Source organism: Siniperca chuatsi, linkage group LG17 (genome assembly GCF_020085105.1).
Source record: "Siniperca chuatsi isolate FFG_IHB_CAS linkage group LG17, ASM2008510v1, whole genome shotgun sequence".
Taxonomy (NCBI): domain Eukaryota; kingdom Metazoa; phylum Chordata; class Actinopteri; order Centrarchiformes; family Sinipercidae; genus Siniperca; species Siniperca chuatsi.
The window spans coordinates 1,126,132-1,149,291 of record NC_058058.1 but is presented as its reverse complement, the minus strand read 5'-3'; the positions used below and the strand labels follow the sequence as shown (position 1 = coordinate 1,149,291).

Genomic DNA, 23,160 nt, shown 5'->3' with positions numbered 1-23,160 from the left:
TTATCTTAATGCATGGATATTTAAAAACGTTAGCAGTGAATGTAACCCGGGGTTTTGCAGAATTGTTTAATATTCGAGTACGTTTGATACTCTTGTCTTGAGCTGGTTCAAGTAATAATATTTGTTTGCTCTTATCTGGGGGATCTGATGAAGATACTTAACCAAAAACCTACATTTTTGACGGTGACGGTGGTGCTAGAGGAAAGATCAGGAGGTCACCTGAATGATTAGGATTCATCATCTGCTGATGAAACATGCCTTTTTAAGCAGTGCATTATGGGAAGTGTCAGCATCACTGGAGCACAGTCGAACTCTCTCACCTCCTCTCTCTCCATCCACCTCCTGTTTTTCTTCTTTTACCTTCCCTCTCTCTCGCTCTCTTTCTCTCTTTCCTCTGTGGTCCTGATCAGAAACCTGCTCAGGTCTTTTCCAGGTTTCATCTCCTTCATTAAAATGCTTCGCCCTCAGGCGGCTGCGTCGCTTCACAGGCCTCATGCATTTACACAGGTGTTAGATAAGGTAAGACCGACACACACACGTACACTTTAATCAAGGTAAAGCCAGGCGAGTCAGCACAGACCTTCAGCAGGGTTTTAAATGAGCGTTGTCGCACTCAGATGTATTTTTCTCTATTTGAATAATATATTTGAACTGTTCTCCTCCTCATTCTGTCCTGTTATCTACAACAGTCCAGCTTCTCAGTGTCAGTTTAACCTGATTGTAGTCATTTAAGCCTGATTCTCCTCCACAGAGACACTGGACGCAGATTTCTAGCGAGGAGCTTTGCAATCACCAAAGATGTAACAATAGTACATTTACTCTACTCCGCCACATCTCAGAGGCAAATATTGTACTTTTTACTTCACTACATTTGTCTGACAGCTACAGTTACTTTACAGATTAAAATTTTACAAACAAAACATATGATTAATTTATAAAATATGATACTGTGCTATGGATTAAACTGTTCAACAGTTCATGAAAAAGTTCCAATGAGCTCCACCTCCACCAGCTGTAACATATATGATATACTATTATATAACAATATAACTCTCTGAAAGGGACCATTCTGCCCAACAAGTACTTTAATACTTAAAGTACATGTTGCTGTTAATACTTTTTTACTTTTACTCAAGTGAAATCTCGAATGTAGGACTTTTACCTGAGTATTTTCTTCATACTTTTACTTAAGTAAAACATATGAGTACTTCTTCCACCACTACTAGCTACTGTCGCTAAAACTAGCGACAGTAGCATCAGGCAGTGGCAGTGTTTGTATTTCTCCACATCGTAGATAGACAGATAAACACAACATAAATTATCACTGCTATGCTGATGACACACAAATCTTTCTTCCTGTCCATCACTGGATGTCAAAAAACTTGAAAATTTGAAAGCTGAGAAGAGGGAAACGGTGCTTGTTGCTCCTTCCAGACGTAGATCGGTTTCTATGGATGGATGGATTTTATAGTCCTGCTGATACATAAACGCACTGTTATTTCATGTGACTCAGTGATACCAGGTCTTTTTCTGTCTTTTTAATTAAACTCTATTAAATTCAGTTTAATTCCTCATCAGCACAGCGGGCAGAGCCTCCCAGAGTTACAGATTTTTGTTAATGTTGTCATTACTGCCGTAATGTTTCCTCCTCAGCGATAATAATAAAACCACCAACCAGCACTCCTCCTCTTTGTAAAACAGTTTACATTGTTTATATTTATATTTAATTTTTGGTGAAAGATAATTGTTTTTTTCTCCTTTGTGTGATGCTTTTAAAACCCGAGCTGCTTTATTATCCCACATGAGGATTTAAAGGTTTAACTCTTTCACAGTGGATTGGTTTAATTAGGATTTGGAAGAGAATGGACTGAATAGGAAAATTAGATGGAGAGAGAGGAAAGGGGGTTTGATTTCCTGATTTCCCCATGTGCTGACTGTTTGTGTCATTGAATTTAATGGCCATTTATTTCTCACCCTGCATTTAAACCACCTGGGGAAATAATCTTAAACAGTAAAACTGAAGTTGGAGGATTAACCCTCTGGAGTCCAGGTTGATTTTGCTTAATTTTTGCATCTTTTAATGCATTATTTTTGTCTTTGTTTAGCAACTTTTAGCAACGTGCATGGTGTCCTTTTCTTTCAGCACAAACTCAGCTGTAGCTGACTTCTCATTTTGTCAATTTAACAAAGCATAAAGCTGCCACGAACCCAAAGTACAAGAAAAAAGACACAGTCTTGGGTGATAATCCCTCAAAATATCATTATAGACCAGTTCAAGGTTGTAAAAAATATTGTTTCAATATGTATACATACAAATACAGCCAAAAAATGTCAGAAAAACTATAATCCAGTCTATATGTACATACAAAGTGATTTTATTCCATTCATTGTTGTGCCTATGTACAGCTGTAAATATTAATAATTCAACTTTCAACTGGTTTTCTCATCTTGTCTCCACATGATACATAAATAAAGTTATGTCACTATGAATAAAACGTGCTCTGTGTATCCACCAAACTCCAGAGGTTACGAATGGGTACACATACCCAAGTGCATCTGGTTGTACAGATGGGATTATGGCTGTAGAAATGTACATTTTACTGAATTCACCATGTGAGACTTCATAGTGCGGGTCTGAGTGTTTTTTCTTTATTAGCAACTGACCTTAACTTGTTTGTGCAAATGTCTGCGTGCTAGTTGCTAACTTACTATATGTGAAGCACCACCTACACATTTTCAATTCATGAGAGATATAAAATACATTTTAATATTCATTTGGGACTGGCAGGTTATTTTACGAGTTAAAGTCCTGTTTTTATCTCCACAGGGTGTTACTGGGTCAAACTTTCCAGACTGCGAGTTCAGCATGTTGTGGGGTCAAGTAAACACAGCACGTCTCGTCATCCACAAACCGATCTGCTTAAACTTTAAACTGTAAAAAGTTTAGAATCAGCCTAAATCAACAAGAGCAGATTCCCCGACGTGAGCTCATCTGACACCCGTCCAATCAGGTCATCAGCCAAACAAAGCCTCTGATTGGACAGCAGAGCTCCACCTTCACACAATGAGACGTTTTTTCAGCGTCAGTCCACAGCAGCAGAGACAGAAGAAGAAGTGAATACAATGAGTCCAAAAATCATCATCACCTTCATCATCCTGGCTCCTCATCGCATGTGAGTAATCGACTTTACTCGGTTCATTTTTACATTTTTATTAACAAAACCAACGTACAGCAATAAGACATCACAGCGTGAACAAAGGCTTTACATGTATGAATGTATGCCTTATCTCGCAGTTGAGACTTACAGGAGACAGATAAGACAGATTTCTGTAGCAAATATTAAAAAACAAACTGATACCATTTTCCAGGCTGATCCAAATATGGTGAAGATGAAACGTGTCGGAGAATATGTGAAAAAAATGGCAAAATGGCAAAAATCTTGTGATTGGAGCCTTATTGATCCAAGGAATCCACAGATATACAGTTCATGAGTTAAAAGTGCTTTATATGTGGCCACATGGTGGCGCTATAGGTAACATGCAATCACACTAGTTACTCATATCTTCAGCAGTGGAGGATTAGAGTAGGCTTCAGTGTCCTTGTTACTCAGCAGTCTGCGGTAGCTGAAATCACCTAAATATTCCTCTAAATGTTCCCAAAACTTCAGTGTTAATTCAAACATAATTAAAGCTGAACTCTGACAATAACTTGTTTCCTCTGTTGCAGGTGAGGTGGAAGGTCGGGCAGATTGTGGGGTGATTCTGCAAAGCTCCTGCAACATGCGGCTCATACTGTTACCATAATGTTATCATATCACCACCTGTTAGGTCAAAAATATAAACTTTTCTGAAACAGCCTTGTTTTAAAGGAATAGTTCAACATTTTGGCCAAAAAACTCTTATTCTCTTTCTTTCAAAGTGTGAGACAGATGGACATCAGTCTCATGTCTGTGTGTTCTGCTGGAGTCAGGACATGCTTAGCTTAGCTTAGCATAAAGACTGGAAACAGCTGTCCAAAGTTAAAAAAAATACACCTACCAGCACCAATAAAGCTCACTGATTAACATCTTGTTAAGTTTTTCATTTGTTCTTTTTTTAGTCCTTTTTGGTGAGTATTTTTATTTTATTTTGTAGCGGCCTTGTCCCCCAGTGAAGCTCTTACTGTATTTCATTACGTAAGCCCCGCTATAATGAAATAGAGCATCTTTAAATGAAAGCAAAAAAAAAATGTCTCTTCACAACATATCTGTGAGCATTAAAATCACCAAATGTGGGTACAAGGTTTTTAAACTGACAGTAAATTAATGTGAATGAACTTTTCCTGATCTTCATTGTTTCCCTGCAGGATCGGAGTCGCAGTGTCTGGATGTCCTGTTGGATTAGTATGAGCATCAAAGTTGATATAACATGTTAGCATTAGCATGAATTAGCTCGTCTTGTTTCTCAGTCTAATTCTAAACAATCTGTTTTGTTTCTCAGAAGCTGTATTCATGATCAATACTGGACAATGGAACAGTAACAACGTCAATAGATAACCTAAGCTGTCAGAGACGAGCGCCATACATTTGTGTTTGAATTATTTTACACCTTTACACGTTACCTTCAGTATACATCATACATAAGTATATTTATGTATATACAGCAGATTTAGATGAAAGATTACAAGTCCAGCTTCCAGTGGAGAGAAAAGAAAGATTTGGTCGCATCATAAAAAAAAGCTCATTATGGTTTCCAATAAATCATTCTTTTTTGTTTTGCATTTATTATTTATTACAAGAAAAGTACATGCTAATAAATAATCACATATTAGATAATAAATAATGGCACATAAATATGGACATTTAAGGGCTAGTGGCAGCAGTGATTGTCCTGACTTTTACTTATATTGCACTGCTCTGAGTGCAGATTGATCTTTTAGGCAGACTTCTATAAAATCTGAATCTGTAAAAATAAAGGGAGTGAAAGGCCAGAACCTCAAAACTATACTGCAGTAGAGTACTGGTCTTTACCCCCCCCCCCCCCCTTGAGATCTGTGTCTGATGATGGTTCAGTGCATCAATTCAGATCCATTATCTGAATGCTGGCTCCCTCTAGTGTTCATGAACACTAGAGGGCTTAAGTTACAACAGGCAAGCCCTTTCTAAGGAGCTTGACTAGTCTGTATTTAAGTGGAACTGAAATAAGTTTTGAAACGTACAGAATGATGCTTCAGAGCGCGGAGTCCGTGGCGTATCTCTGGTTGAGCTACGTGAACGAATGGTTCGATAAAGGTCTGATAGAAGTCTTGATTTGACTTTTGACAACATCTACGTTTTAAACGACACACTGCTTTAGCCTTGCTCTAAAATCACTGAGCTGGCTTTAGTCGGTAATGACACGATCGACCTGTCTGAGAATTCACTGAGACCATTGAATCAGCTCATGAAACTGAAATTACACAGCAACTTTCTACCCAGAGTGCCGCTCGCCATCAGACGACGCTCCACACTCGTAGTCCTATCTCTGAGTTCCATTCATATCGGAGAGTTAGGTTGCTCTGACTTCCTAAATTTGACGAGATTAATGCAACTCTTTCTCGGCAACAGTCGCGTTTCAAAACTCAGAGGATGTGCTTTTCAAGACATTAAGAAATTAAGATTGCTCTATATTGAAGGAAATCCAATTCTTCGTTTGTATGATACCTTCAGTGTAGGTTTGCAGAACCTTCACATTTTGAAAATGAACAGGAATGACTTTAAGGGACTCCGTAAAGGAGACTTTGGAACTCATGACATGTTCAGAGGACTGCCACACTTAGAAAGTCTGACACTATATCTCCCTGCTTTTATAAACAGCTTGAGTCATCAAGTTAATGATGAGCTACCGTTCTTAAATGTGCCTTCTTTGAGGAAGCTTATCATCAAAAACAGCAATTAATGGACCATATTTATCTCACCAGGGTCTGAAATATTTAGAGTACTTTGCAGCAGAGAAATTCTTCGCCGACACACCACACCCAGACACATTTACATACACTCCTCACCTGACTAGTCTTCAGCTAATCAGCAGTAATGTCTCACATCCTAAACCCTGAACTGTTCCAGCCAATCCCAAACCTGCAGGCTCTCGATCTTTCCAAAAACAAGCTCAGATCTTTCTGACCCAGGTCAACCTGTCTGCACTCAGCCGGTTGACACTGATCAGAACGGTCTTCCAGTCTCTCCCTGCACTAACATACCTGGACATGTCTGGTAACCCTTTCACTTGTAACTGCTCTAACGCCGGCTTTATCCAATGAATGAAGACAACCAAACACAGGTTAACGCCTACCAATACGGCGGCCCCTTTCCTCCTAGTAAACAGGGAACCAAGTTGCTGGACTTTGACATCCAGTCCTGTTGGATGGACATTAGTTTCCTCTTCTTCATTTGCAGCACTTGTCTGACTTGACTCGGCCTATCTTCATCTCTTTCTGGTCTCCAGCTGGCCGCAGGTCGGCCAACACACGGGAGTCTTTTGGCAGAACGTACGGAGAGCTCTGGAGACCGGGGATGCTCCCACCGAGACCACTAACCTGCTCTCTGCCAGCCTGGCTCCAGACTATGGAACCCAAAGTGTTCCATATTAAATAATTTAATAAGACATAATGAAAAAAAGAATCTAGGGTTGCAACTAACAATTATCTCCATTACTGATGCACACCACTGTATATTACAATCTGTTTCACATGGTTTTATCGGGCTAACATCACACCAGTTCCTCCAACAAGCTAAAATCACCTGCACGAACGTCAACCAGGTTGTATTTTTTTTAGCTAATTCAGTATTTATTTCATAGCTAACACACAACAACAAAGAATGTTTTTTTTTTTTTACCTGACAAAAAACATTACGTTAACAATACTTAAAGTCTTGAGCAGAGAAACATTTTCAAATCTGGTAAAATAAAAACAAGAAAGAAATAAAATAAGGAAGGAAGTGACCATAATTGGACTCTTCTGTCCAATTACAGTATCCAAAGCTGATACTGTCCAATGGTTTTTACAGCGTAAATCTGATGACTCTGCCTGATGAAGAGCGCTAAGCTCAAAAAGCATTTCAGTCCACAGCAGCTGCCAGTCCAAACCTTTTTGTGTTCTTCACGCTGTTAAATACCTGAATTCGGGCACATATTGAGCATATTAAATGTTTTCACTTTTTCGCATTCATTGTGAAATACGAGTTGAAGGCAGCCCAGTAAATAATGGAGTATTGGATATTAATTGCAGAGCTCAGGCTGTGTCTCAGTCCAGGTTTTAGCTGGATTGAAGGACTCGTGTGCTGTGCTGTATACTCAGTGTATTTGTGTTTTGTGGGTGGCCAAGGGCAAGTCAACAAATCAGTAAATGATTGATACACAAAGCCAACAATGACTTTATGAAATCCAACAACCACAGCAAACCCTAAATCCCCTTTTGAACCGGCAGAGAGATACGCTGAGAGTGAAATATTGCTTACCCAACTTTGGGCAACAAAAAAAAAATCCCTTTTTTGTAAATGATGGAAAAACCCAGAAGCGTGTAACTCTTCTATAAAGGCTGAACGGCTGTGTGTTGGCTTCCAGTTACATTCTGAAACTGACCAGCTGTAGCATCATGACTCTGCGGTTCAGCAGTCACTTCCTGCTTGTGGGGCTGTTTCTGAGCAGCTCGGCTCTGACACCTGAAGAATGCCAACCCTTGATCACGCCTTTGTCTCTGGTTGACCCCTACATGGTAAGCATTTGTGCCTCCCATGTATTAGCATTAGCATTACATTTGAGTCAGAGCTTAGCATACATTTCTCTTAAAGATAAATACACTGCAATTTTTTAAAATCCCATTTGCCAAGATGTGACTCTGTTTTCCATCCAGCTACCATCTCTGTTTGAATTAAGAAGTGCAGCAACTTGCTAAAAACAAAAAAAATGTTTTATAGTGCAGTGGACTTTTTTACCCAGATGGTTATTAGAGAAGCCAAAATCAATTGTAAAAACTGTTTTTTTTATTCTTAGAATAATTGCTTGTAGAATCAATGTAGAATGTAATAAAAGGAATAGTCAAAATATCCCTTTAAATGTCTCTCAACAAGATTACATTGTTGAAAACATCTTCAAACTTAGCAAGCAAATTAAAAGCATTTATCAAACATGCAAAATCATTATCATTAGCTTGTAATAACTGAGCATCAAAGGATCAAGTCAATCAAAGAGAAATGTAAAAGGCTGTCTTAAAAAAATCTGGCCCTCGTCAAAATGCCCAACTTTTTATACTCTTTTGGATAAAAACTATGTTCCCCAAACCCCCTCACTTACGTCTTATTTAGATTGTACAGACTTCCTAGAAAGTTCCCAGAATCTGTGTTCCAGTGTTTGTGGTTAACACTCAAGCTCCCCCTCCTAAATGCAGCAGGCTTACTTCCTTCCCAGACTTCACCCGCTGCAGCTGAGGGGAACAGGGCGGATGACCAAGTCCTCGCAGACTTGACATGGGGAAGTGGTTCAAGGTTGTGTGCAGAACTTAGTTATTTTCAAGTGAAAATACGTATTAACTGCTTCTCACAAAGCTCTGACGGAACTGTATATTTTTGTTTTTCCAAACAAATCATGTTAGTGGACCTTTGATGTGAGGTATTTTGTCACAGAACAGTTGTACAGTTGTGTTGAAGTGTAGCCTAATAATCAGAGCGGCTGTGATGTTAGCATGAATGCTACTGTTCCAGTTGCTAATTGAGTGTACCGCGTCCTCCTGTCCTCAGACGTTTGAACTCCCACGGACACGAGTTCAAACTCGGCGTACTCAGTACTGAGAAAGACGTAGTTTCCCTGTTTCCAGTCTTTGTGTTATGCTAGGCAAAACACATCCAAATCAAATGTGTTAAATTGCAAAAATGTAATATTGGAATATTTTTATTTTATTATTAAGTTAAACTTTAATTACAAATGATTGTATTTCAAAATATAATATGTCAGTTTAAACTAAATACCTAAACACTAGTGACGTGGGTCGACCCACAACCTGAGGGTTGAGCCGCGGGTCGGGCGGGTTCAGGTAAGCTTACCAGAAAATATCACAGGTTCGGGCGGTAAGTGTGTAAGTTATTAATAATTTACAGAAACATTGCGTGCAATAGTCCACCTCTCTCTCTCTCTCTCACACACACACACACACCCTCTCCATGCTGGCTACCAGCAACAAGCGCATTAAGTAAAGCACACTTTCAACTCAGCTGGTCGATGCCCAAAGCGCTTTGAAATAGGTTAAATCCTGGAACTGTGGACCTATCCAAACACTAGGCTAAAAAAGAGAGTATAGACCTACACATGTAGGCAACTATTTTGTTAAAACTCACTGTTAAGATGTGAAGGATGCATTGTTTGTGTGTGTGTGTGTGTGTGAGAGAGAGAGAGAGAGACAGAGTTCATGTCTTTAATGAAGGGCTACATGTTTTGCTGCTATTCAATAATGAAGAACACCGTTTGAAACAATTAGTCTGTTTATTTAGCCTAGATCTTCCCACCACAGTGGGCGACGGAGAAAGAGAGAGCTCTAGCTGCTCCCAGCAGCAGGATCAGCAACTTCCTGACAATTGTGCTATAATGCATGAAGTTGGGTGGTTGATTAACGCATATTTTAGGTTTCCACTACCTTCGTCAGAAAGCGCTCCCAGTTAGGGATGGGTGTCTTTTAAAATTTTTGGTACTTTTGCCTGTACAATATAATAAGTTTCAGCACCTATACAAAATACCAATAAGATAGCTTTCTTAGAGGAATATAAATGTGTTATTCTGCAACAACAACAAAAATCCTGCAATAAGTCCACAAATTTTGGAAAAAGTATAATGTTAAAGATGAACAAGCTGATCAAAGAATGAGTTAACAAGATTACACTTCTGACCCGACTTGACAGTTGTCGATACTAAGAGCTACGAACACATTTGCCCTTCTTCGGTTAATGAAAGATGTTTGTGTGTGCTCTCACTGACTGACTTCATGCTCGTGTGCAGATGTACGGCAGGACGAACTTCATCATGGGTTACACTGATAACGACATATACAACTCCATCCTGAAGTCAACCGAGAGCTCCTGGATAAAAATCACTCCGTCACCGTTCAGCCCCTCTGGCGTTATTATGTCTCAGGAGAACAAGATGTGAGTTAACACTGCAACATGAACCGTACAAATACACAACATAATAACTTCTGTAAATCATAATTAAGAAAACGTTTGAGGAAAGAATCCCCCTACAACACATTTGACAGGGATCACTTTGCCTTCTTGGGTCCATTTTCCTTCCTTCTTTCTGTCTATTTGCTGCTCCTGGCTCACATATTTCCTAATTATAACATGCAGTTTTATCACTCTGTCACACTAAAACCTCATGAAGCAACTTAAGTTCAACTTACAGCGGCTGAGTTGATGACCCTTATGTAACGGGCTGTTACTTAGTTCTACTTACTTATTACTGTTACGTACTGCTTTCCATCCTAGCGTGGCACTTATGCAGTTCATAATGACGACAGTGACATATTTACCGTTGTAATTCCTAGTCCTTGGTTTCAGACAGAAGTAGACAAAAGCAGCTTCTAATTTTTAACCAGCGACCATCAATTCTATTAGCTTAACCTAGCTGGCTAGCTAACGTTAACTTGATGATATCATGCTACCAGACTGAGGCTAAAGCTAACAAGTATCCATGTAGACACTGTGGGGCAGCATGGCTCAGGAGGTAGAGCGGTTGTGTAGTAATCAGAAGGTTCCTGGTTGGAACTGAGTGGAGAAAAGTGCTATAAATGCAGTCCATTTACCATTTACCATAAGTTAAATTAGCATAAGTTAGATTTATACTGTTGAGGATGAAGATGGACCGATGGTAGTCACTTCCCCAAATCCAAACCAGAGAATGGTTTACGCTAACATTCCCGTAAACTCTCACGTTGTCGGTTAGTAGCATCTGCAACCTTTGTGACGCCGGCTCCCACACAGCAGATCTTCCAGTCCTGAACTGGGTTTTTTCTAACTTTACCTGTAACCCCACAAAATAATGCAGCTAGCTAACGCTAACGTTATCTGGGAATGCTATGGTTAGCAGCTTACATTAGAGCAGACAAAACACTGTTTAACCCATTCCTTACACTTAAGCTCTTGTGTTTTGGGTTTAGAAATAGTAGTTAGACCAAAACAATCCCAACTCGTGGTCCATTTACTAGCTTTTTCCGGACCTATCACATGGTCTTCATCAATGGATGGAGTTTGCCCAGTTTTCATGGAGATGTATCTGCTGACATGCTCAAGAGTTATATAGTAATTAATAGTAATTGTATGACTTCTTGTCTGTGTTGGCTTAAAGGTTAAGCTTCTTGATCTCGGAAATGGTTTGACACAACAATCCTAACTCAAGGTCCGCTAACTAGCCTTTTTCAGAGCTTTCAAACGTATCACAGTCTTCTTCAGTGGAAGGAATCTTAACTTTTTGAGCCAACATAGACGAGAAGTCCGTAAACAGCTCTGTCTTTTTTCCAGAAATGGAACCTGCTTTGCCTCAGCAGTCAACGTAACTATTGACGGCAACACTGCAACAGCGTCACGTAAGTTACCCGAGTTTCTACGTGTTTGTTAGTTCTGTTGTCACAGAATCCAGCAGGGGAGGTCAGGGGTCGGACACGTTTCAAATTAAAAGCTGCAGATTCATCACACATCGTCCTGCTGCCTTCAGATGCCCGTAGTGTTTTAATGCTGTATAAAGCAGCTGTGGATGACACTGCTATAAATGAAACATTAGATTTTAGCTGCGTACAGACGGTTTATTGGCATTTTTTATTTAAAAATTCAAGAATAAACAAAAATAAATAAGTGGTGGACATCATTTCCATCATAGAGTTTTACAAGCGTTGCTCTAGGGATGGTAATGTCTGTCTGTCCTCCACTTTAGTCCAGACTGAAATCTCTCAACAGCTGTTGGGCGGATTGTGATGAAATGTGCTTCATCGTTCATGCTCCCCTCAGGATGAACTGTAATAACTTTGGTGATCCTCTGACTTTCCATCTAGCGCCACCATCAGGTCAACGTTTTAATTTGTAAACATTTTTAAACAAACTGTGACATAATCCTCTGCAGCAAAGTAAAAAAAAAAACATTTGTCTTGTCTTCTGACAAGGTTGTATGTCATGCGCAAAATCAAGTCCCAGAAAGTACAAGTTTACAACGCACACATTCTTAGGTTTTCAGTCTATGAGCTGAATATACAGTATTTGTTTCCGATGGAGAATACTGTTGTTTTGTTACATCTTGTTTCTGTCCTCAGTCGGCAACGTCACCTCGATGTTCCACGTGCTGCCGAGCTGCGAAGGCTGCCTGGTCTTCAGCATCAACAGCACCGCCAGAAACCTCGACAAGTTCCTTCACTTTATGAAAGTCAACAGCACCGTTAAAGAGGAGGAGGTCACCGCTCGTGCTCTTTATCTGATGGGTAGGAAGGAACAAGTCAGAGAGAGTAAATTACTCATTTCATATTCGAAACATTCATCCATTTTTGTTTTGTTGTTTTGTTTCCAGGCAGCGAGTCGACCCTGAAGGACTCAGACCTGGAACACTTCAAGCAGCAGGCGAGCTGCCTCGGCTTCGCCAGAGAACCAGACTTCCACTACGACCCCAAGAAAGGTGCTTCACCTTTAAACCTGTCTGAAACAATGAAATCAGGATGTGTGATATCAGACAGAGCTGAATTTTTTCTCTGTCTTTCTCTCTGCAGGTTTCTGTTCTGAAGGCGAGGGCATTAAGATGCCGTTCAACTGAAGTAAAAAAAGAAAAAACTTTCATGACAAATATTTCAAACTGAAACTGAGGAAATAAAGAGACAAAAGGTTACTCAAAACATCAAACGTGTGGTCCGTGTTTTTGGATTTTTGTGATGGTGTAAGACCAAGGTTTTCAAACTGTAAGGCGCCTCCCCATGGGTGAGGAGGAGAGTTAAAGGGGAGCAGGGAGGGAGAGAGAGTCAAAGATACTGTGTGAGATGAAAGGGGCAGGTGCATGAAGGTATTTTAAAAACAAAAAGGAGTTAGTTATTGTAGTTTGTGTCAAAAATCAGTGCGACTTACACTTTACAAAATTAATATCTATATCTCTGATGACCATCACGAGATCAGAGAAAAAAGTCGCTCCTTATAAGTGCAAAACTTGTCTGAGAATCGTGTCAAATAATCCAGTGACAGTTGTCTGTACATCCATGGGTACACTGCAAAAAGGAGCTGCTAATAAATATAACAAATATAGGCCAAAAAACAGCTGGGCTCAAGTTGTAGCCCACAGCTAACTCACTGACTCAATGGCCTTATATGTCCTGTTTACATCCCCTAAAGCATTATGGGAATAAGCAACTTAGAGCATGATTATCACCTAAATGGAACTACTGTATAATAAACAATGATAGGAGTGACAAAAACCATTAATATTCACTTTTTTCTATTACTATCAATGTTTGTCATTAGGCTCAGAATGTCCCGTTGACATTTGGGGGCGTACAAGAACAGGTACAGGTACAGGTACAGTCCACAGGTGGACAAATCACACATATTCAGCTTAAAGTTTCATTGTGTCATTCCAACTATTAATTACATACAGTGGAAATGTTACGTCTGTGGATTATCTTGAGTAACCGGGTCAGGATTTCTGGAAACAGACGTTTTTACACATAAATACAGCAGACTGAATATAAACAGACAGAGGTCAATAACACACTGAGCAAACACACTTTGGACTGATTCGAGGCTGGCTGGTGGCCCGGGGCCTTTAAAAACCGACCTGCTTCCCTCCTCTCGTTCTGCTGTCCTGACAGAGCACAGAGCAGGGTGTGTTTGATTTTGTCTCAGAGCAGGATGATTGTTGTGAAGCCAGCGGTGCTGCTGCTGCTGCCGCTGCTGCTGGCGGTGATCGGCACCGACGCGGCGCCGTGCACCAGAGAATGTGCCCGTCTGACCAAAATGCTGCCAACAAAAGACGTGCACAAGGTGAGTCTGTTTCTGGTCAGTTTGGTGCCTGAGACCAGACAATTAAAGATTTTAGTTTCATTCAACTTTATACAACTTCATTTAACTTCTGGTCTGTGCTGTGTCAGCCTGTCTGTCAATGAGTATGTTTATATTCTCACTAGTATGAGTCTTATCCTGGTTATAATCACATTTTATACAATAGGGAACATAAGAACCTGGTTATCCATATACCTGTATGATTCTATTCTATCTTTGTCATTTCTGTACTGAGCTTTATTTTTGTTGCCCGAAAGTAGTTAAGCGTGTTAGCATGCTACCATTTGCTAATTAGCAGTAAACACAGAATACATCTGAGGCTGATGGGAACGTCATCAGCTCTGCAGGTATAAACCAAAGTGTCGGATACGTTAACATGTCGACCTGATGGTGGCGCTAGATGGAAAGTCAGAGGATCAGCAGAGTTATTACAGTTCATCCTGAGGGGAGCATGAACGACCTGTTCTCATTCCCAGGTCATCAGATACCGACATTTTGTCATGCACCTCAGCTTTGTATACAGACACACATGGTACCCTTTAGCATCTGTAGGAGACGCCTTCAGTAACTACTTGGTTAGGTAGTAAGAAGTCACGTGACGTAAGTGACGTAAGTCACATGACATGACTTGTAACGTAACGTAACTTGAAACTTTAAATAACTCAGAGTTAACTTACGGTTGCACACGGGACTCCTGGGTGAAAGTCCAGTGTTTGTTTGGACTTCTTCTGTATTAAAGATCAACTTAACCCACCCACTTAATCTTGTCTTTGTTGACCTCCAGGGGTTTAACTTCTCACCTAGCTGTGGTGATGTTCTCAGTGTCCTCCGTGATAGCTTTAGCTTTTTCTGACCTTTCCCCGTCCTCCTGCAGATTTTAGGGGACTGGGTTATGGTCTGGTCCGTCTCTGATACCCAGCAAGGCTCTGACCGGCTGGGAAACCTCTCCAGCTCCTACATCAGATTCCAACTCCTCCCTGACAACAAAACCATCATGTTCAACAAGAGGAGCATGTTACTGTGAGTGCTTTCATTCCAAACTATTTAAATAGTGGTTTAGGTAGGTTTAAATTAGTTTATGTTAGTTTAAGTCAGTCGGCTTCTGCTTGTGGCAGAAAAGGTAGTGACACATCTCATGAGAGGGGACCTACTCTCTTACCATTGGCTCACAGACCTGAACCCTCTTGGAAGAAGTGGCCTTGGATAACAGTGATGACATGTGATCTTCAGAGGTGTTAGGATCAATATTCATCTAGATTTAGACTTTTTCTAGGTTTCTTGTTGGGTTAGTGGCACACAGGAGTTCTTATATACAAACCAATATCAGAGTCACAGTCAGAAACAGTAAAACGATGTGTAGATGTATCAGTGTTGTAGAATCAGCAGGTAGTTGTGTCTTTATGTTGTGTTGTCTAACTGGTTTGTCATTTTCAGTGATATGCTGTGTTCTAAGTATGATTTCAACATATCGTTGAACTTTGACCCCTCCGAATACCACACACTGCACATCATCTCTGCCTGTGAGTCACAGTAACACACACACACACACATTTGTCTTTCTATATTTGTTAAGGCCGTCACTGACATAATCCTTTGCCCCTAACCTTGACCCAAACCTGAGTGTGCTTTACTATGCATGAACGTTTGTGCTGTGTGCTGGAGGCCTTCATCAGGATCCCGAAGATAAACTGGAATGTTTTGGCCAACAAAGTAATAGCTATAGGCTAGGGTGGTACTCCCACAGGCTGGGGCGATGTTGGACTAATGTTGTAACATTGAGGGACAGTCAAGAGAAACTGCATGAACATTAAGCCTCTTTTGAAGCCAGCTAAATAACCAGAGTAGTAGGTTGGATGCCAGTAACAGTTTTTTCTTGTTGCTTTATGTGGAACTTTATACTGCAGCACTACGATAGTTTCTTTAAGTTTGATAATTAGGCATGCTCTGGCAAGTTTTATGACAGGTAATAATTTCTTGGTTAATGTCAAGTTGTCATAACAAAGACATCTCAAATAATGTCAACTTTGCATTAAAAGTGACATAATTAACCAAATGATACTTAATGACAGTATAACAGTCATAAACCTTCATAAAGACTCCTTCATGTTCATGACCAGTCTAATGCACCCACCTTCAAATAAATAATAAATACAATTGAATTGAAATGAAATGGCCTTATAACATTTTAAAGACATCTGTATGACAAGCCCAACTGGTTCCACTTTACTTGAGGTCAAGGGAATTATTCACAGCCAATGTCAACCAAATGACACTTAATGACAACATCGTAGAAAAGGTTTTCAGTCGTAGTCATCTGGACACTGTTTAATGACAACATTCTTGAACAGAAAAACTTTATTCAAACATCAAAATGTTCTACACAATTAGGACATTATTGCTATTAACTTTAGTGTTCATACCTTTTAAACATTTATTATTAATAATCATAACAATAATATAATATAATAAAAACACAGCAAAGAAGGAAAATAAAAGTCTGACACTTTAAACAAAGGTCAAAACTTTCAAATACATCTAAAAAAGAGGAGAGAATATATATACATATATACTGTATATGTATAAGATAGTGTATTGATGTTATTGTATTATTGTTGTTGATGTTGTTGCTAATAGTGGTGACGTGTGTTGTTTGTGTGTATTAGTGGGGGAGAATTTTTTCTATGAGAGCTGCTCCGACTGTCTGGCGTTGGTCTACAGAGGCAAAATGGCCAACACAAGCAAAGTGGGCCGATTCCTGTTCATCTTCTGTAAACATCACACACACACACATATTCACATTACTGTCTTTACAATAGATTCAACATTTGGGAATATAAATGTATGTGTGAGGATTATTATTCCCAATTATTTTAACAAATTAAATTAAACTCAGTGACGTGTGTGTGTGTGTGTGTGTGTGTGTGTGCGTGTGTGTGTGTGTGTGTCTCAGGGAGGGAGGGGCACCATCGGGATGTTGAGCTGTTGAAAGCGGCACACAGCGATCATAAGAAACTGGCAGAGTGTCTGGGATTTCCTCACGACAAACCGTTCAGCTACGATGGAGCTACAGGTCAGTTTCAGTGAGCGGGCTCTCGCTGTCGACCACATTGGTTCTGGGTTTGAATGTGGGTTCATTCTGTGTGGGTTTTTCATTCATTCATTCATACAGGCCTGGTGGCCTTCGATGGCTCTTTACCTTGTTGAAGAAACAATGGACCAATCAGAGTTTAGTAGTCAGGATTAAGAATGAGGACACCATCTAGCTACATTCATTTCTTATTGTCATAACAAGAAAGCTATCAAAACATTACATTTATGTTGTAAGCATAAGGTGGTTGTATACACTTTGTAAATGTCTGTGTGTCTTCACCCTAGCTGTGTTCATTTGCGTTCACTTTGTATCACAGGCTGTATTCGTAACCGCCTACTATACTAGCAGTACATACTGATTTGGCCAGAATGTAGCATGTAGCATGCAGTATGCGGTATGCAAACAAAAGCCAAATCTGCAGTTCGCCAAAAATACCCAGATGTCGTACTGATTTGGAAAAAATCTCCAGTATGCATCGGTCCAGTCTACCTCGCGTACTGTGTCCCACAATGCAAAGCGCTGGAATGGTCACAACAACTGGTCATTGTAGAAATGGCGGACAGCAACACCCCTGGCGTTGGTGTTGTGGGAGAGCCTGGTATTTAAACTGTGGAGACTGATGGGTGTGCCAGTGATCAGCAGCAGGCGGGAAACCACGGAGCCAGACTAGGTGACATACACACACAAACACACACATCCAAAGACAAGTCAGGGGCATACAAGACACACCAGGAAAGGGGAAAACAACAGAGAACAAAGGGCTGGAGAGAATAAGGTGGCTGACTACCACAGTACCCCCCCCCCCTTAACGGGAGCCTCCTGGTGACCCACCAGGAGACGAAGGTTTCACCAGGAGAGGAAGGAGGGCACAGAGTGCTGGAAGCTTGAGTTGGGAAACATGAAAGGTGGGATGGACTCTCATGGAGCGGGGTAATTTAAGTCTGACAGCAGATGGGTTAATGATGCGATCAATGACAAATGGACCGATGTAGCAGGGAGACAGTTTTCTAGACTCTGTCCTTAATGGGATATTTTTAGAAGTAAACCAAACACTCTGACCTTGTTCTTCATGGTGATCTGGCTGAGACCTCTATAGTCGATGCATGGTCGTAGTGTCTTGTCTTTCTTAGCCACAAAGAAAAACCCCGCCCCTACCGGTGAGGAGGAAGCCCGAATGAGGCCTGCCTGCACAGAGTCTCTGATGTATGTCTCCAAGGCCTCCTGTTCGGGTTGAGATAGATTGTAGAGGCGACTCGATGGGAGGGAGGCTCCGGGAAGGAGATCGATGGTGTAATCATAGGGGCGATGTGGTGGGAGAGACTTAGCCAGGTCTTTACTGAAAACCTCTTGTAGGTGGTGGTATTCCCTTGGGATCGAGGTTAGGTCCGAGGGAGCTGGTGAAGGAGTGGGGGTCTTGACCTCAGAGGTAGACCGGGCAGACTGGAGGCAGGAGGAGAGGCAGTAAGGGCTCCAGCTCAAGATCCTTCCCGTCTTCCAGTCAATGTGGGGGTTATGTTGCCGCAGCCAGGGATAACCCAGTACTAGAGGCGTCCGAGGAGCCAAGATGAGCTGGAAGTGGAGATCCTCGTCGAGTGATACTGGGATGGTGCAATGGGTTATCTGGGATAGGGGTCGGCCATCCAGCGCCTCCACCTTTCATGGCCACTGCAAAGTCTCTGTGGGAATGCCTGCCTGTCAGGCTAGCTCTACGTCCAGGAAGTTGTCCTCAGCCCCTGAGTCGACCAGGGCCAGCAGCGGAAGGGAAGTGCATGGGAGATAAAGAGTAGCCGGGACTTGTAGCTGAGGTGGCTCCAGCTGACGGGGGTTGTTGTGGCTCACCAGAACCTCCACTGCAACTGGTGAGCCTAATCTTTTGGCCTCACGGGACTGGTAGCCAGGAAGATGCCCCGGTGGCCGCAATAGAAACATTCCCCCTGCCGTGCGTCTGCGCAAACTTTCCCCCGGCATGAGGTGGGCTCGGACGAGTTGAATGGGCTCAGAGTCTGGGCTGACTGGTGGCTGCGGGCGAGTTCCAGCGACCAAGGTCGGGTTCCCTCGTCCCTCTTGAAGGGAGGAATATATATGCTCGGTCCTAATGACAAAAAAATCTAACGTAACACTAGATTTAAGTTCTGTGTATCATGTTGTTTTCTGATTGACATCTCACTAAGGTTAACGTTGCTGTCTTCGTGATTTCAAACGTTTGCTTAGCAGGCTTAACTTAAACGTTATGGCTTTGTATGTAGTACGTTACTGCTTACTGCGTTCGTCTGCAGTATTTAGTACGCGGTTCCAAATACAGCCACAGACTGTACGTTAGACATTTGTAGTCTGATGACATCACTATAACATCATCAGGCAACAGACGACATCATACATCTGTTTTCACCAACAAGTCCTCCAACCCATACGACCACATAGGTCGTTTGTTCCTACCCTCTAATACGACCCACAGGAGCGTTTCCTAAATTAGACGGTTAGGGGCGTGTAAGTAGCCTACGTTACGTAAATCACGTGGTTAACGTTGTGAAATGGTCGCAGTTTGGTTAGGTTTAGGCAACAAAAGTACTTGGTTAGGTTTAGGAAAACATCATGGTTTGGGTTCAAATAAGTACGTTACATAAGTCACGTGAAGTAAGTCACGTAACTAATGTAAGTTAAGTTACGTAAGTAACTCGCGTATGTAACGTTATGTAACTTAAAACTTTAAATAAGTCAACATTGACTTTTGGTTTCACACGGGACACGAACCTCGGTCTCGTGGGTCCTTTGTTTGTGCCATCAATCCACCTGACCCCCTCCATATGCGGACTTTCTCGCTCCTTGTACTACGTCAACTGGCTTCCTGGTTTGCTCCCATCATAATTATCACAACCACTAGAGGTACTACAATAAACGTAAACATGGGTTGGAATAAGCTGCTTGTACAGACGACCGGACGTTTTTGTGGTGAGGAGAATCTTGTTTTCACAGACTGAAGAGGACTAACCAGGACCAGTAAATTGAACTTGATGTGCACAGTTGGTGGAGGGGAGTTTTAGTGTTTCACCTAAACAAAAAAATATTAGAAATAGCAAATAATTAAATTAAATTAAATAATTGATAATTATTTTATTATTAAATAATCTTGTCTCCTCACAGGTTCTTGTCATTTGAAATCTTCTCCAGCAGCGCAGCCTGAACATTCCTGAAGATGTTGGAACAAACAAACATCAAAGTGTCAGCATATATCAGATATGTCATTCACAAATAAAATGAATGCAAAACCAATACTAAAACCTGGATGTGTGTTTCTTTTTCAAATGTTCTTTGCTTCTACTTGCTGGTATTAACTCACAGTATGAAGTCTTAGTGCTTTAACCTGTTAGTAATTTTTAACAGCACTTTGCATAGTTAGTGGGAGTACAGTGATGATATTGTGAGGTCTGAACAGGAAGAAGTATTCAGATCTTTTACTTTAGTAGAAATATCACTGTGTCACAAGTAAATGGCAGATGGCTGCCCACCATTGAGTCTGGTTCTGCTCGAGGTTTCTGCCTCTTAAAAGGAAGTTTTTCCCTGCCACTGTCGCCAAGTGCTTGCTCATGGTGGGAATTGTTGGGTCTCTGTAAATAATATTATAAAGAGTACGGTCTAGACCTGCTCTATAGGAAAAGTGCAATGAGATAACTTCTGTTATGAATTGGCGCTATATAAATCAAATTGAAATTAATTGAATTCATGACAAGTCCAAATGGTTCCACTTTACTTGAGGTCAAGGGAATTATTCATGATGCAATTATAATGGTCTCATGACAGTCGTTGTCAAAACCAAGCACATATGACAGTATAATGTAATGTTAACACATAAAGCTAAATAGTTTCTTTAAGTTTGATAAATAGGCATGCTGTCAGCAGACAGACACGGGACACAGAGGTTAGTACTGAGATGAGGGAGTTTATTGAAACAGCCAGACAGAGAAAAGCAATGACGGGAGCTAAGCTAGTAAAGTCTATGGGTCTTATCTTGATGTAGCGCTGGTAGTAAGATCCACTGGAGGAGACGGGTGGCAGGAAAGCCGGGAGCTGACGAAACACACAACGGAGAAGTCCAGAGTCCAAAAGGGGTTGTCAAGAGAAGCTGTGGTTCTCGTAAGAGGTTTGAGACCAGACAGTGAGTGAACCGGGGGAGTGAGACTATATAGTGTGGAGTAGATGATTAGTGGCAGGTGTGTAATCAATACACAGGTGAGTGCGATCTGCTGATTGCAGTGGGTGGAGCTGGTGGTGTCTGTGTTGGCTCTCTGACAGTACCCCCTCCTCCAGGGGCGGCTCCTGATGCCCGCTGATGGCGACGGGGTCGGCCTCGGCCTCTGGGTGCAGGACAATCCGGATGAGCCCTGTGAAAGTCCGTCAGTAACGCCGGGTCGAGGATGTCGTCTCGTGGAACCCAAGATCTTTCTTCGGGCCCGTATCCTTCCCAGTCCACCAAGCACTCTAGCCGGCCGCCCCGTCGCCTGGAATCCATAATGGCCTCCACCCGGTAGATTAGGGGTTCCTCGATCACATCTGGAGGAGGAGTTAGGGGTAGCTCCTCGGGTTCTGTGGAAGATGGAGACACAGGTTTTAGGAGGGAGACATGAAATGAAGGGTGAATGCGGTACCTCGGGGGGAGCTGGAGCTGGTAGGTAACGTCATTAATCTGCCTCTCGATGGGGAATGGACCTATGTAGCGGGGACTCAGCTTACGGCAAGGCTGACGGAGACGCAGATCCCGAGTGGAAAGCCAGACGCGATCCCCTGGATGATAGACCGGGGTAGGGGATCGGCGGGCATTAGCAAACTGCTTGTGTCTCCGTGCAGCATGCTGCAGGTGGATATGGGCTGAGTCCCACACTCTCTCTCCGCCGAAACCAGTGGTCAATGGCTGGGACTTCAGAGGGTTCCTCTGCCCAGGGGAACAACGGGGGTTGGTAGCCGAGTACGCACTGGAACGGGGTGAGACCCGTGGTGTTCTGCTTTAGCGAGTTTTGTGCTTACTCGGCCCACGGAAGGAAGCGGTTCCAGCTGGTTTGGGTGTTGTGACAGTAGGTCCGAAGAAATCTCCCTATCTCCTGTATCTTCCGCTCAGTCTGGCCGTTGGTCTGAGGGTGATAACCGGAGGAGAGTTTGACTGCTACTTGGAGGAGTTTGAAGAAAGCCTTCCACACACGTGAGGTGAACTGTGGTCCTCGGTCAGAGACGATTTCTTCCGGGATACCAAAGTTGCGGAATACCTGTTGGAAAAGGGCCTCTGCGGTCTCAAGAGCGGTAGGCAAGCCCTTCAAGGGAATGAGCCTGCAGGCCTTGGAGAAACGGTCCACCGCAACGAGTATGCAGGTGAAACCGTCTGATTTGGGTAAGTCTGTGACAAAATCGACTCCGACGTGGGACCAAGGTCTACGTGGTATCGGAAGGGGTACCAGTTTGCCAGCAGGAAGTTGACGTGGCGTGCGGGAGATGGCGCAGACTGAGCATCCTTCCACGAATTGGGAGACATCCCGGACCATACTGGGCCACCAGTAACCAGCCTGAAGGAGCGAGAGAGTACGCTGGCTGCCTGGGTGTCCAGAGCCCGGAGAAGCATGCGCTGAGCCCAGAAGGTCTTTACGTAGGCTGGTTGGGACGTAGAGCTTACCCTCTGGGCCTCCCGGCGGAGCAGGTTCCGAAACTGCAGCGGCCTGTATTTGGTCGTTCAGGTCCCACTGGATAGGGCTGACAAGTATGGCTGGAGGAAGGATGGGTTCTGGTGTGAGGGATTTCTTGGGAGCATGGATTCTGGAGAGGGAATCCGCTTTTACGTTCTTGTCTCCGGGTCTATAGGTGATGGAGAAGTGGAAACGGGTGAAAAAGAGGGACCAGCGGGCTTGGCGAGGGTTCAATCTTTTAGCAGTACGGAGGTATTCTAGGTTCTTATGGTCAGTGATGACAGTGAATGGGTGATTTGCTCCCTCCAGCCAATGCCTCCACTCTTCTAATGCCAACTTTATAGCCAGCAGCTCCCGGTTGCCGATGTCATAATTCTGC

At 42.3% G+C, this 23,160-nt stretch overlaps 2 protein-coding genes and 1 pseudogene across 4 annotated transcripts; all 3 read left to right on the top strand.

Moving 5' to 3' along the window:
• The first annotated feature begins 349 nt into the window (after positions 1-349).
• On the top strand, positions 350-7,298 carry LOC122864568 (annotated as a pseudogene).
• A 135-nt stretch (positions 7,299-7,433) lies between these two features.
• On the top strand, positions 7,434-12,873 carry LOC122864574. The gene is made up of 6 exons (XM_044172144.1): positions 7,434-7,732; positions 10,003-10,148; positions 11,520-11,584; positions 12,302-12,466; positions 12,553-12,657; positions 12,749-12,873. Exons 1-6 carry the CDS (start codon positions 7,613-7,615, stop codon positions 12,790-12,792), a joined length of 645 nt encoding a protein of 214 aa, XP_044028079.1. The 5' UTR covers positions 7,434-7,612; the 3' UTR covers positions 12,793-12,873.
• Positions 12,874-13,811: 938 nt separating this feature from the next.
• LOC122864575 (saxitoxin and tetrodotoxin-binding protein 1-like) lies at positions 13,812-20,385 on the top strand. Of its 3 annotated transcripts, none has more exons than XM_044172145.1 (6): positions 13,812-14,006; positions 14,899-15,044; positions 15,459-15,544; positions 16,688-16,792; positions 16,975-17,094; positions 17,666-17,736. In XM_044172145.1, exons 1-6 carry the CDS (start codon positions 13,875-13,877, stop codon positions 17,719-17,721), a joined length of 645 nt encoding a protein of 214 aa, XP_044028080.1. In that variant the 5' UTR covers positions 13,812-13,874; the 3' UTR covers positions 17,722-17,736. The 3 variants fall into 3 exon arrangements, with proteins under 3 accessions (XP_044028080.1, XP_044028082.1, XP_044028083.1); XM_044172147.1 differs by lacking the exon at positions 17,666-17,736 and adding an exon at positions 20,257-20,385 and having other exon boundaries at positions 13,813-14,006; XM_044172148.1 differs by lacking the exon at positions 17,666-17,736 and adding an exon at positions 20,089-20,325 and having other exon boundaries at positions 13,813-14,006.
• The last annotated feature ends 2,775 nt before the right edge of the window (positions 20,386-23,160 follow it).

Bases quoted from the DNA above. Each gene is read 5' to 3' on its own strand.
- LOC122864574 (XM_044172144.1), top strand. From the start codon at position 7,613: ATGACTCTGCGGTTCAGCAGTCACTTCCTGCTTGTGGGGCTGTTTCTG. The intron at 7,733-10,002 runs GTAAGCATTTGT...GCTCGTGTGCAG, and splicing joins CTCTGGTTGACCCCTACATG to ATGTACGGCAGGACGAACTT. The intron at 12,467-12,552 runs GTAGGAAGGAAC...TTTTGTTTCCAG, and splicing joins TCGTGCTCTTTATCTGATGG to GCAGCGAGTCGACCCTGAAG.
- LOC122864575 (XM_044172145.1), top strand. From the start codon at position 13,875: ATGATTGTTGTGAAGCCAGCGGTGCTGCTGCTGCTGCCGCTGCTGCTG. The intron at 15,045-15,458 runs GTGAGTGCTTTC...TGTCATTTTCAG, and splicing joins AACAAGAGGAGCATGTTACT to TGATATGCTGTGTTCTAAGT. The intron at 17,095-17,665 runs GTCAGTTTCAGT...TGGTCATTGTAG, and splicing joins CAGCTACGATGGAGCTACAG to AAATGGCGGACAGCAACACC.